The 15,494-nt window shown below is 40.4% G+C and overlaps 1 protein-coding gene across 1 annotated transcript; it reads left to right on the forward strand.

Annotated features, from left to right (window-relative positions):
* The first annotated feature begins 4,062 nt into the window (after window positions 1–4,062).
* Window positions 4,063–13,414, forward strand: LOC127660550 (CB1 cannabinoid receptor-interacting protein 1-like). Its single transcript, XM_052150870.1, has 3 exons — window positions 4,063–4,363; window positions 9,127–9,271; window positions 12,785–13,414. The coding sequence occupies exons 1-3, from the start codon at window positions 4,185–4,187 to the stop codon at window positions 12,947–12,949; spliced, it is 489 nt and encodes a 162-aa protein (XP_052006830.1). The 5' UTR covers window positions 4,063–4,184; the 3' UTR covers window positions 12,950–13,414.
* The last annotated feature ends 2,080 nt before the right edge of the window (window positions 13,415–15,494 follow it).

Here is a 15,494-nt window from a genome sequence, read left to right on the forward strand (position 1 = left end):
GGAGTGTGTGTGTGTGTGTATTTGTAACCTTAAAGGGGTCATATAATGCCATTTTTGTACAAGTTAATATGAATCTTTAGGGTCTAAATGAAAACTTTGTAATATACTTTTATTAAAAATTCTCATTAGTGTTTTAAGAAAACACAAATTTTAACTGCTCAAAAACAGCTCCGTTTTCAGCACGCCGTTTCAGTGCATATGACTTTAAATGATAATGAGGTTTGGTCACCCGCCCCTCCCTCCGTTCTGGGGAATTGTAGTCTTGAATCATATGCATTTGCAAGATGTAAACAGTATTTTGCCAGTATTGTGTTACCATTCATCTTCATGCAGTTATAACTGTTTTTTTTACATTACTTCTTAATCAGTAACATACAAGTAAACCAGGTGTAACTTAGTGTTACCATGTTAACTGTAACACCTGCGTACACAGTTTTTAATAACACAATAACCATAACGCGTTGTTCATTATAAACGTGTGATTATGAATTATATTGAGAACGTCGTAACGTTATGGAAAACATGCCGTAATGTACCCTGAGTGTAAACATTAGCCACATGCAGTTTAGCGTTGTTTTGGTTGAACTCACCTCTGAGTGCTGCTTTACCTGCAGTTGAGCGTTGTTAAACTCACCGATGAATGGTGTTGTACGCCACAATGAGCGTTGTTAAACTCACCGATGAATGCGGTTGCCTATGAACGCGCTAAACCTTTGCTGAGAGGGCACTTTGATATCAGATTGTGAGGGTTTTTAAAAATAAAAAAACTGTTGGAGGGTCAGATAAAGATGATCTGGGGCCACCATTATACTAGCCCTGCCATAGATCATTCATTGTAGCCTATTCCTTTTTATTTTTATTTATTGCAGTCTCGACCCATTCGCAGCAGACCAAAAACGTACGTGCAGGTCCAGCTGTTTCGTTTTGGTGGTGCGATGAAGACTTTCGTCGAACATCAGCACGAACGGTCCCGTGATTTTGGAAATTAGTCATCATCCGCTATTCCAAAGCGCGTAATGGCTGATGGCTGTAGTTTGCTGGAGACCCTTGACAGCAGTTAGATATTTTTCACTTTTTGAATGAGACTCCAGCGCCCGTACACCCAACATTCCCAATTTAATAGCTTTCTTGCATAAGCAGTAGGCTTCAAATGCGTTATTTGCAACTGGCTTTAACCAAGCACGAAATTCAGATTTTTCAAGCCAAGTATCGCTAAACTTGCACTTCCTCATAGCTGAATAAAATCCGTTTAACGTCTTTCTGTGGTATCCAGAGACTCGCGCCAATAACACGGAAGCTCAAAGCTGGCTGTTGCATGTTGGTCTATTTTGTAGTCATAATACAGCGAATTATATTTGGACTAGCGAAATAAGAAACTACAACACCACGGAAGTAAAAAAAGAAACATTCCAAAGCGCTATGGAGCATTTAAATGAGATTTACATGGACGTAGGAAAATTAAGACCTGTTAAAAATTATTTAAGACCTAGAACACAATACTTCAGCAAATTTAAGACTTTTTAAGGCCTTAAATTGTGATTTTGAAATTTTAGACTTTTTAAGACTTTTTAAGACCCCGTGGAAACCCTGTTTTTTTTTATTTTTTTTTTTTTTTGTAGAGTATTTTTTTATTGTATCACCAAAGCAATGACGCTCACGACTCCCGTTGAAGTATCCAGCATCTCTAAGGTCTGCAAATAACTCCATCCAGAACTGAGACCTATATACATTTTGAAGAGTCCTCAAGCTGATGCTTACACCGTGTACAGCGTCACGAGTGGCCCTTGTTAAAATATTGAACGCAATGATGCAGTATGTCTTGTTTTTCCGTCTGGTCCGCGTCTTTTAAAATCTCCAAACACCGTTCTCAACAGTCAACACGTACAAGTGTTCTTCTTACGTTAAAACAACGAGAATACAGAAAATGTGCTTAGACCTCCATCTAGTGGTTATATTATAGAATTAAAGGAGAAATTACATATGAGACAGCTTTATAACTGAAATAGACAAGTTTAATATAACTATACTGATAAGTGTATATTTCCAACGTCATGTTTGTGTTATCCGTTTCTGTAAGTTTTTGTGACGTGTTTCAGAAAGATAATCGCTTAGACAGAGTAATAGTTTATTTTCATCTTAACCGGACATCACAGTTGATCAGTGAAATAATTCATAATTCAATATATTGATACCGATTTCTTTATCAACTGTTTGTTCAATTGAGACATAAGGGGTGAATTCAAAGCATTTTGAAAGTGACACACTTCCTTCTGCCAGTTGGTGGCGCTATAACTTTGACTCACAATAGTCACATCCACGCGACCGGCCTCTTCAAGTGAAGAAACTGCTTAAGTTTCATCGAGATCAAGTAATGTATGCAGAAGTTATAACACACTTCCTTGCTGTTTAAGCTTCATTTATGTGCTTTTTGAGCTTCAAAGTTCTTGTGCAATGTGTTCCACATTCAAACCAAAATATCTGACTGTAGGTCAAAGTATGAAACCAATACCCCACTTTTGTCTGAAGGTGGCGCTACTGAGCCCCTGCACCAGGCATCAAAAAGAAAATTCAAGTTTGAAGAGCTGCCGCGACAGCAGTATTTAAGATATCAATAATTCTTTCACACGTCTACATCTGCCGTGTGTTTACATTATACACCTAAAGTTTGAAGTAAATCGTGTAACAATAAGTGGGTGATTTTAAAGCATTTTGAAAGTGACACACTTCCTTCTGCCAGTTGGTGGCGCTATAACTTTGACTCACAATAGTCACATCCATGCGATCGGCCTCTTACAGCGAACACACCGCTGAAGTTTCATCGAGATCAATTAATGTATGTAGAAGTTATAACACTCTGACTGTTTCTCGTTTCTCGCCATCATTTCGTTTCCTTGCCACGGCCAAGCCGTTGGAGATATCAATAATCTGCCGGCAATTTTTCATGGTCAATGTCTTGACATCATGCTGACCGAGTTTGGTGGCGATTGGTGGAGTTCTCTGGGAGGAGTATTCCAAATTCCATTGCGTGTGTTTTTCAAACAACCCTAAATAGACGGTTTCCTGTTGGTCTGGGGTAAAAAGTGAAAGTATGAAGGATATATGAAATGATGAGATCTATATGTGAACCGAGTTTCATATTATTACATGCAAGCGTGTTTGAGTTATAGACCAAGTTTTGGCCCCTGTTCCAGGGGCGCTGTCGAGCCCCCTGCCACGCCGGGTACCAGCTTCAGGCCGGCCCTAATGACCGCAGGTTCTGACCCGTGTGCAAAGTTTCAAGAGTTTTTGAGCATGTTAAGAGCCCCAAAAGTGCCCGTAAGTCGTAAAAAAAAATAATAATAATAATAATAATAATAATAATAATAATCCTAACTGAAAACAATAGGGTCCTACGCACTTTGTGCTTGGGCCCTAATAATAATAATCCTAACGAAAACAATAGGGTCCTACGCACTTTGTGCTTGGGCCCTAATAATTCTAACGAAAACAATAGGGTCCTACGCACTTTGTGCTTGGGCCCTAATAAAATAGTTATAGTACCATTTCAGTACAGTTATAGTAGGTGGTATGTTACTTCTGTCATATATTCATATGTACTGATATCTATGACTATGATTACCATATGGCACATGGTACTCCAAGACACTTCAGACAATACTAGGGTACAGAATTAATGACCACAGGAAACACTGTTTTTAACTCATTGTCTCTAAGCAGCCTATATTTTTCACTGCCAACACTGCAAATTGACACCCATCAAACCTACTTCAGGGGTTTTCTGACATGGTTAAAGATCTGGGCTAAAGTTTGATTTATCACCGTATCATTGATAAAGACATAAAACCTCAGGTTGATCCAGTGGGTCTGCCTATCTTGTGTAAAACATACAAATAAACACACACACACACACACACACACCCAAACAAATCTCCTAAAGAGTTGATCTGAAGTGGGCTACACTGCGTCTCCCTTGATCTCATTAGATTGGCACACGGGCTTGTAAGGATTACTGTTGTGAAGGGGATTATTGTCAGGAACAGTAGAGATGACTTTGGAAGTGCTTTCTGCAATGCATTTTTTACGGTTTTCCAAGCGAGTACCTCACAGCCTCTCGATTTAGTTCAGCCTGAAATATCTTGAGCTGTTCGCACACAACCGACTGCCTTTCCACAACATTTAGCATTATGGCCGACATACCACAGCTGATTAAAATCGCCGTTTCCTTGAAAACGACTCCAAATAACGGACCTGTGTTCTTCAAGACGGATGGGACGAGATTCGGGCAGACCCGAACGATTAAATTATTGACCGGAACCAAGTACAAGATAGATGTGGTCGTGAAACCGGGAGCAGTTGAGGTGATGTGAGTAGATAACAATTAATCAATCAGAAAGTAAAATGTCTTATTGATCCTCTCATTTTATATTTTCAAAGTAGTTTCACAGAAAGTAAAACTAAAATAAAACGAAACACTTATTTTGTGTATTTACTACTGTGGCATATGATATAGACTAATGTGTTGTACTTTGAAAATCATATAATACTACCTTATTGACATATGACACTTATAGATCTTGCTTTCTCCTCCACTATGTATTTAAAAGAATAACATATTACTATAATACATGTCCAGAAAAACATGTCTGAAAAACCTTTCTAATTTTTTTGAAAATAATAAAATACATCTTTGAACCATGATAAAGCTGTGCCTTAATCTTTGACATCAAATACATGCCCTTTCAAACATGTACCACTGTGGTACCTTAATGATATCAGATTGCAATGATGGAACTTTGATGCATACCATGGTGTAATTGATGCAAGACAATTACAATAGTATACATGTGAAAAACCATGTTACGTTTGTGAGAGCAAAATTATGCATTTGATAAGAAAACTTCCCTCTGGATGTAGCATTTCATGCCATGCATGTCAGTCCAGATGCATAGCTTCAGGGCTTATCCTGCATGTCATGCCCTGACAGAGGGAGCAGACAGATTGCTTGCTTCTACTGGCAGTCAAATCCACAGACGATTAGGGCATCAACCATGTTTGACTGGCAGCATGTGCACAATTCTGCCCTGTTTTAATGTGTGTTGTATTTTTTGTTTCGCATGCAGATATGTAGGCAAAAATGTCTAGATGTTGCTTTCTAAACTCTCTCTACAGTTTCAGTTTTTAAAAGTTGTTTGTTTAAGGCATGTTTTCCACATTGTGTTTCACTAAACAAACATAACATTTAATTATTTTCATATATGGGTGATTCTCACAAAACCTGCCAAGAAAATGTTCTGGTCCTATTTTACTCTAAAATCAAAAGAAACTAAGACATTTTATTTTGCATATAGATAATGAAGCGTTTTTATAGGGGCATTAAGATTTTTTAAACAATGACATTTTCATAACAATTATGCACATTTTACCCCCCATTTCATATTACCGCAATGCAACAACAAAAAAAACCTCTCTTTTTCATATTCTCGTTACCGCAATGTGGAAAAAGTGATATGTTATTAATTAGTAAAGTATCTATACATCATAGTACTAGCCTGGTAGCCTACTGCCTAATTCATTAAATACCAAAAAGTACCAAAAAGAGCTCAATCTAATTACAAAATGTACTATTTTACTAATATGTGTGTTTGTAATTGTATGCTTGTAAGAGTATCAGATTGTTAGCTTAGCATCACGCTACCACCAAAGTCTTTTAATCAGTTGAGTGATTCTCCTGTTTGCTTCACATAAGGAGCACTAATTTTATGACACAAGTTGAAGAATTAGTCAGTTAATGCTGTGACGCTAGTGTTAGAGACTACCAGGCTAGCAAGATAAAATACTTTCTTTAAATCCTTACAGATCTCTGCGTTCTCGCCTACTCTGAAAATCCAAGCCAATGTTGATTTGTGTTTTATAATGGGCTCTGTCCTTTGTCTTTCACTTTTTGTCTGCAAGGTTCAAGGTTTCTTTATTTTTACAATGGGTGATTCCCCAGAGGGTTGCCTTTTTGAATGATCCACGATCAATGTTGCAATTTGTTGTTACTTTTAGCTTCAAGCTACTACCACACATTCCACCGCACCATACATGCACAATAGTAGCCGGACCTTCTTTATTTATGGACATGATGTAAACACTCATTGAAAAGTGAACTATTATTAATTAGTAATGTATCTGTACATCATAGTACTAGCCTGGTAGCATACTGCCTTTAATTTTCGCTGATTTTAATTAAAATACTCATTGAAAAATTACTATTTTATGGTATAATGAGATGAAAATCACCATTGAAAATATGGGAGTAACAGAAGTAAATATCCGGATGCATTGCGGTAATGAGAACTGGGGGTTAAAATGTGCTTAAGTGTCCTAAAAATAATGTCAAAATGCAATGGTCCTAAATGTAGCTGTTATGTTCCCGTGTTGTCTGCCCAGTGTTTTCTGTTTCACTCGTCACTGATCATATTCCATGTCACGTTTTCCTTGTTGTCTGCCCCGTGTTTCACTGTCCTTGTAAAACTACATTTTCCATCATTCCCGACCCTCACTGCCAGCACTGCGTTATTGTCCACACCTGATTGTTATTTTGTCATCATCGTATCTGTTTATTTAAACCCCGCTGTTTCCTCCTTCCTTTGTCAATCGTTATCGTTTCATGTTCTCTGCTCCTGGATGTTCCTCATGTTTGTCAACGTTTGCCCTAGATGTTTATTTGTGTTCGCTTGAGGTTTCCTTATCCTTCGTGGTTGTGTTTCACTTGTATACTTTGAATGTTGTTTCGTGCTTTAGTTTAATTTTCCCATCGTGGACCTTTGCTTTTGTTCCTGTGTTTGTTTATTTTTATTTGTAAATAAAACCGCATCTAGATCCGAATTCCCCGTCTGCCTTCTCCTGCTTCCTACACAAGCCTAACAGAACGATTGACCCAACAATGGATCTAGCGGTGTAACATGCCAACTTCCGGCTGCTCTGCCTCAAACAAGAGGACCGCCCTGTGGAAGACCACATCAGCGACTTCCTTGCGCTGGCGAAGATCTCGGACTTCCCGGACTCAGCTCTGATGGTCTTCTTCAGGGACACTTTACACAGTTCGCTTAGGGAGCGTTTGCCGCCGGCGACGTGCGGCTGGACTCTCCGCGACTTCCTGGAGGTGACTTTGCTGGTCTGCGGCTCGCCGCTCACCGTGGGCGTCGTTGAGGAGGACCCTACCTCTCCACCCACGGCGGTGACTCTCCAGTCGTCCCTAGCGCTCCCTGTCACGCCAGCCCCACCGGTCAGTGAGCAAACCCCCACGCCTGTCGTTGTCCATGAGCCAGCACGGTCAACTTAGTCTGCCCGGAGGAGGAAGAGAAATGAGGAGGAGCCAGCGCCAGTAGCCACCACCGTCCAAGAGCCAGCGCCAGTAGCCACGACCGTCCAAGAGCCAGCGCCAGTAGCCACGGCCGTCCAAGAGCCAGCGCCAGTAGCCACGACTGTCCCAGAGCCAGCGCCAGTAGCCATGACCGTCCAAGAGCCAGCGCCAGTAGCCATGACCGTCCAAGAGCCAGCGCCCCCCGAGCCTCCCAGGGCTCCGCCTCTCAAGTCTCTCGAGCCTCCCAGGGCTCCACCTCCTGAGCCTTCCAGGGCTCCGCCTCTCAAGGCTCTTGAGCCTCCCAGGGCTCCGCATCTCAAGTCTCTCGAGCCTCCCTCTGCTCAGCCTCCCCAGCCTCCCTCTGCTCTGCCTCCTGAGCCTTCCACGGCTCCGCCCCCCTGAGCCTCCAGAGCTCTCCATGGTTCCGCCCCCTCAGCTCCGCCTCCTGAACCTCCCTCGGCTCAGCCTTCTGAGCCTCCCGAGCCTTCCTCAGCTCCGCCTCCAGAGCCTCCCTCAGCTCCGCCTCCGAAGCCTCCCTCGGCTACGCCCTCAGAGCCTTCTTCACCACCTACGCCTTCCACGGCGCCACCTCCCAAGCCTTCTACGGCTCCGCTGCCGAAGTCCCCCTTGGCTCCGCCCAACACGGTTCCGCCTCCTGACCCAGTCTGCCATGGCTCAGCCAGCTTCTGCTCTACCCTCAGTGTCTCCCACGGCTCTGCCTGTCTCTGCTCCGCCCCAGGGTCTCCTGCGGCCTTGCCTACGCCTCCTTCGGCGCCGCCACCCAAGTCTTCGACTACTCCGCCTCAGAAGTCCTCCTTGGCTCCGCCAGCTTCCCCAGTGGCCACTCCTCCTCCCAGGCCCCCTGAACTGGCCCTTGCCCTATGGCCACCTCCTAGGCCACCTAAACCTATCCCTGTCCTGTGGCCACCTCCCAGACCTCCTGAACCGGTCTTTGCCTTGTGGCCAACTCCCTGGCCTCCTAAACCTACCCAGTCCCTACCCAGTGGACGCCCCCAGGCCACCTGACCCTGGCCCCGTCTCACACACCCATAGACTGCCTGCCTGCCCCCTAGGCCTCCGTGGACTGCCTGTCTGCCCTCTCGGCCTCCCTGGTCTGCCTGTCTGCCCCTTGTGCCTCCGTGGACTGCCAAATTTCCCCTTGTGCCCCCTTGGACTGTCTCAGTGTCCCTTGTGCCTCCGTGGACTGCCTGATTGCCCCTTGTGCCTCCTTGTTCTGTCTCTGTGTCCCTTGTGCCCCCTTTGGTCTGTCTGTTTTCCCCCTTTTCTAGCCCCTCTCTCCTTGAACATTTGTTCATTTTTGCTATTTTTTTTTTTTTAGGACCGTCTGGAATCCGGTCCTTTTGAGGGGGGATTATGTTACGTTCCTGTGTTGTCTGCCCCGTGTTTTCTGTTTCACTCGTCACTGATCATATTCCATGTCACGTTTTCCGTGTTGTCTGCCCCGTGTTTCACTGTCCTTGTAAAACTACATTTCCCATCATTCCCGACCCTCACTGCCAGCACTGCGTTATTGCATTGGTGTGTGAATGTGTGTGTAAATGGATGAATGAGACACAGTTTAAAGTGCTTTGAATACCACTAAGGTTAAAAAAGGCGCTATATAAATGCAGACCATTTACCATTACTAATAAGCTGTCAAATGTAAAATAATTGTTAACTTTTTTAGCTCTTACAGTTCTGTTGATTCTGTTAACACTTTGTTTTGAGTTGTTGTGACAGTTTATCCCATCTCTCCCTCTGCATGTCTCATTTCTCAGATCCATGACTGTTGCCGGGGTGACTTTCCCTTTGGAGCAGCAGTCTAAAGACCCCCAGTCTGTAGTATACACTGGAATGTATGACACTGAGGGAGTAGCACACACTAAAAGTGGAGAAAGACAACCTGTTCAAGTCAGCATACAGGTAAGTATTGACAGTCGCTCCATTATCCAAAAGCCTAGTGAGCTATGTTAATAGATAGAAATTTAAAACTTCATAGTCACTCTCTCAACATGAAGTCTGTTTATAAAGGTAGGGAGAAGAATTATGCTGGCTTCTAAGATGCCTTGTTTTGGCCATATTGTAAGGCAGCATCGCAAGTATCCTTCACAGAGAAGGCAATTCTATAATCTATATAGCATCATGAATAAAATGGCAAATTAAATGTAAATTATGAATATTGGTGATTCTCACTAACCTGTCAATAAATGTCCAGCTCCTATTTTACTCCAAAATCAAAAGGCACAAATAAGAAATTATATTTTGCTTATAGAAAATGAAGCCTATTTTTAGGGGCATTAAGATTTGAGAATCTCATTAAGTATCCCCCCAATTCTCATTAACGCAATGCATAAATTGTAGACCATTTCATAATGATATTCAGTGGTGTGGGAAGTGAAGTCTTTGTTCCAAAACATTTCCAGTTAGTTGTCAAACTCATTTAAAATAACAGCTGTAGGCCCTTTAGTCATAGTGACTCATAGTGGTAACGTTAGCATGAAAGTCAGCATTAAAATTTGGACCATGTTGTTTGGTGGCTGGATGTTTCCTATATGCCTTGAACAAGGCATATTGAATTGTTTAGATTTCCGGGGGAAAAAAAAGGGAAAAAAACACAAATGGCCGTGAACAGCATCCATGAGGCGAGACAGCTGGATTTGTGCAGTACTTACAATTGTAGGATATGTAGCACATGTTTTGTCTCTGGTAGGTGAACAAAACATTTTCCAACAACGTACGTTTGATAGTAAGAGTCTAGCTGGCTTTTAAGTCTGAGTTTTTCTTTAAGGCTCTAAAATTGACCTTCATTTATTATAATAGGAGGGATCAAATATTCTCGACCTTTCATGACCTTCAGTGTCACAAGGAAAAAATCATAATAGTCCTAAATGTAGGCTTAATTTTCTTTATGCAAAATGTAATTTCATATATATTTTTTATTGATTTGGGTTTAAATGGAGTGGTATAGCGTAGTGGGCTAAAGCACGGAACTTGAAAGCAGGAGGTTGCCGGTTAAATCCCCACAGCCACCACCATTGTGTCCTTGAGCAAGACACTTAATTCCAGGTTGTTTGGGGGTATTGTCCATTTAATTAATCCAGTGTAATTAGCTTAGGATAAATGCATCTGCCAAATGTAAATGTGACCAAGAATTTTTTTTTGCCAGGTTTTATGAGAAATACCCATTATAGGCTACTTAATTCACTAACCTGTTGATACGCACCCCCTTTTTGAGCACAAACCATGAAAATGACATACCTGAACTTAAATGGTTGTATTTACTGAAACCTTTAGAGTATGCACACAGTTGTAGTATCTTTTGAAAGAAGACACTTTGGGCTTTATTGCCCAGCATTAATTATATGTTGTTATTTTTTTAAGTTAGAGAAGCAGAAGTTTATAGTAATGGAAATATTTTGTGCTGAACATGTTTTTATAATCTAAAAAAACTATAATAAAAGTGCCAAGACAACCCAGAAATACAATGTTCTCAAAGCCACAAGTCTAAAGAAGTTATGTTTCAAATTTGAAGATGATCTAACAAAAAATGAGGTTCCTGCAATCTTTTATCTCTGAAAATCGCTGGAAGCGTACAGAGTCAAATTAAGGCTCCGCCTTTCAAGACTACACAAAATCTGAGTGCGGGGAACTTGCGTATCAACAGGTTAAATACCAAAAAAAGTACCAAAAAGAGCTCAATGTAATCATTTTATTTTTTACTATTTTACCAATGTGTGTTTGTAGTTTGCTTGTAAGAGTATCAGATTGTTAGCTTAGCATCACGCTACCGTCAAAGTCTTGATATCAGTTGAGTGATTCTCCTGTGTGCTTCACATAAGGAGCACTCTTTGTTTGACACAAGTTGAAAAATTAGTCACTTAAAGCTGTGACTTTTGGCCCTCTAGCGATTGAAGCATAAAACTGCAAGTTACTTGTGGAGGAACATTATTTTGATAAATAATTGAGTTGGGCTTCAGCTCTGCTCTTAACTCAGTATAGGCGTATTAGTGTACCCTTGCTGAAAACAAAAAAAAAACTAAAACTAAAATAAAAGCAGATTATCCTACTGATCATAACACATTCGCTACAAAGTGAATAGCTCAAGAGATAACCTGTTTAGCTGGAAATGGTCACTATTCGGCTAATTAGATAGATGAAGACGTAGCTAGTTTACAGATCTATAAAGTAAAAATTTTCCACTGTCCTTCATCGAAAATGAAATCAAGCACTGCAGTACCACAACCCACAATAAAATGCCCCATTAGAGTGGCTAACACTATCTAACGATCTACAGCGCTAGTGTTAGAGACTACCAGTCTAGCAAGATAAAATACTTTCTTTAAATCCTTTCAGATCTCTGCGTTCTCGCCACCTCTGAAAAGCCAAGCCGATGTTGATTTGTGTTTTATTATTGGCTCTTCCATTGTCTTTCACTTTTTGTCTGCAGACTCTTCTCGGTTCAAGGTTTCATTATTTTTACAATGGGTGATTCCCCAGAGGTTTGACTTTTTTAATGATCCATGGTCAATGTTTGTTGTAACGTCAAGCACAATAGCAGCCGGACCTACTTTATTTATGGACATGACGTAAAAAGTTATGGACGAATGACCGAAGTATGCAATTTTTCGGGAAATCCAACCCAACTGCTCTAAAATATATATCATAGGCTTACTATAGTGAATCGTGGTGAGGCAAAACACAGTTTGGAAGATGGATTATTGGTGTACTTGCTCATTAATTCAATTTTATTTATTTCTAACAAACAATCTTAAATAGTGTAGCTTTAAGACCTGTTCACATTGTAAGCGACTTTGTTGCTTGATGTTGCTAGTTTCTGTACTCTTGTGTCACTAGTGGGCGTTCCTACTGCTGTAGCTCTAACGTTATTGGTCAGCAGCACAACTGGCCATTGCTTTGGCTATACATGTTTGTAGTTACAGGCAAGTGATATAGATCAGTGAAATCTTTGACAACATTAACACCTCCATCTTTCCTGCACTTGACTCCTCCAGTCTCTCACAGGAAACGGATTATGTGAGCTTCACCATCTACACTAATATTGGAAGTCTCTGTCCAGTATCGCTCTGCATTGCAAAAAGTTACACTTTTCTTAACTTTGTCACATCTCTTATCATGCCCACATCCTGTTGCCAACGGCCGCTGCAACTTCTGTTGCCGGAAGTTGCCAGTTAAAAAGAATGATCTTCTGTCACTTTGTGGCTGTGAGACGCTGACAATGCAAATGGGGCTTTATGATATTCAATGACAGTGTGGATGCTACCTTATAAGACAAGTGCATATGTAGACAGTAGAAAGCAAGGCAGCTCACTAGGTTTTGGGACAGGGCCTATAATTATATTACAAAAACCTGAATAAGAACATAAGTGGTTGTAAAAGTAAGAGCTACTCCTGATATGTTATCACTGTACTTTACAGTTCACTCATGCAGGCCTTTTTGAGACCGTCTGGCAGGTCAAATTCTACAACTACAACAAGAGGGACCATTGCCAGTGGGGAAACAGCTTCAACAGTATTGAATATGAGTGTAAACCCAATGACACACGCACACTCATGTGGATCAATAAAGAACTATTTCTGTGAAAGATGTCTATGTGTCAACCGTGATAGCAGGTAATCTTATGACAAACACAATATAGAGCTAGAGACCTCCCTAGACACCACCCTGATGAGTCATGTAGAAACAAATCAAAGACTCTTGATAGTGTAGGGATGCAACCTGTTTCTTTCCTGTTAGTGACGTGTGTCTAACAAGTGATTCGAGTGTTGTGATGCATTTACAAGTGGGAGTTTTGTTGGATTTGTCTTGGTGCTGCTGGAAAATTTGTAACATACTGTGTCTAATGCAATATAGTTACACTTTACCCTGTTAGTTTTCGTGTTGTCTGTTTTTAGAGTTTTCCTTCCAGTTGTCTACCTCTGAAGAATCCTGTGAGGATGAAGTTTATTTTAATATGGGTTTACAGATTTTATGATAAAACTATTACAATGTGTGGCCTATTAATTCAGCAGTTACAGATTCAATGTATCATCTTTGCAATAAATCTTACCGTACATGAACTTCTGTACATGAGTGTTTTTTTTTTTTTAAATCAGTATTTTTAAATGTGCAATAATGGTATCTGGATCTATTTTTTGTTTTCCACTGATTTTGCAAAATTGATATATATAGTATATTGTATATTTGATCAAATAAAAAATGAAGTATTTCAAAAAATGCTATCTGTTTTGTTTCAGTTAAGTCATTACATATTTAAATTGAGCTAATGATCTGTCATTTCTGCAGCACTTTCCAAAAAAGATGTTTTCATACTCACCCCTTCAGCTATTGGTCTGACAAACAGGTTGTCTCACCTCAAATTCACGTCATTGGTTGAACCAATGTTGCTATGCTGGGCCGGTCAAACAAACAGAGCAATGTTTTGAGAGCAGCACAAATGGTGCTTGTTTTTGTTAAACAAGCACCATTTAAGTACAAGGATCAACTTTCTTGCTATATACAGTAAGGCACTTCCATTTGTTCCATGAATTACAGAATCTCGCCAGAAATAGTAGGTCATCCAGGTGTATCGCTTACTCTTTTATAAATACTGAGGATTCGGACATACTACTCCATTGGCTTACTGTTAATGGAATACTATATAAGTAGAAATGTATGCAAATTCAGATGCAGGGACAGTGTTTACACCTTTCATGCTATTTAACCAATAGATGGTTACTTATAGCTGTCTCTGCACATTAAACTGGGATAGGAGAAAGTATTTTATTCTTTAAACAATTACAAATGTCACCTTAAAGACTTTTAAGCAAATCCATTAGGGTCAATAACACAGCTTTGTTCAGTACGTAGGATGTAGAATGCATCTATTTTGAGCTTTGAGATGTGCTGCAATTCCCCTTCCCAGCATATTTGTAGCTGGTGAACTACTGGCATTATCAGACACCAGTGATAGGATTATCACACCAGTGATTTGCAGGACTAGTGATACGTAAAAGAATTAATTCTGTTAACACTTGTTTCCAAATTGTGTTTATTACTTTATTAAAATGATGCCCAACAAGACATCAAATGTTGACGCAGTGATAACTCTCATGCCACACTTTCACAAGCTTATAGCGGGAAACTTTTGAGGGAAATGTCCTTTTCAGTATCGCCACACACTATTGTATATTATGCAGTCTGTGTAGGGCACCAAATCCCTAGGGGGGCACCACCTTACCCAAGTGTCCTTACTTACACGCTATGTCATTCAAGGACCCGTCAGCAGTCACAGAACACAAACGATCGTACCATACGACTGATATTCGGCCTGATCAAAAACAAATCAGGATCATTGTATGCACTCTCATTAATTGCGTTCTTGAGGGTTGGAATTGAACTTCGGCAGTGGGTGAAAACATCAAACAAGTCCACAAGAACGTAAGAACACATAAGAATGCACATTGAGAAGCACCCAATTTCTCTCTCTTGGGCTAAAAAGTCTTTGGTAGTATTCGGCTGGTCATGTGTTCTCAACATGGCGGCCACCATGAGAGGTTAATGGACAGCTTTTCTAGGCCTTCTAGATATATATTTGCCATGTTTGTCAAAAAGTGCTAGTTATTTCTTTTGACTTAAAGCTTCTAAAGTGAAATTAACAACGCAGTATATTTCAGTATGTTGATGTAGTACATTTTGACTCCAGCAGGTGGTGCTGTAAATTGTCCATGAAATCTCCTCTAGATTAGGTGGTGTCCGAAATCATTCACTCATTCACTATTTCCTATATAGTGAATGGTAGTGAGTGAACGAAATGAGTGAGTGAATTCGGACCCTGACGTATACACAGAGTGTTCTGGGACTGTCACAGAAACATTTTACATATGAACTTTTAAAATACTTGGGCCTTACTTGATATTCTTCTTCAAAAATATATGAACACAATCTTCATTCTGTTTGTCATTGTTAATATATATGTTAATATAAAGAGGAAACGCATTTGATCAAATGTACATTATTGTATTTATTTGTTATACTTTAATATCTTTAAACTCCAATACAAGCTGGGTAGCATTTCATCTGACCAAATGATCCTAACCTACATGTTATTACAGAATATTTCAATCATCCACAGCATTATCATTTACA

This window comes from Xyrauchen texanus, chromosome 20 (assembly GCF_025860055.1).
Source record: "Xyrauchen texanus isolate HMW12.3.18 chromosome 20, RBS_HiC_50CHRs, whole genome shotgun sequence".
NCBI lineage: Eukaryota > Metazoa > Chordata > Actinopteri > Cypriniformes > Catostomidae > Xyrauchen > Xyrauchen texanus.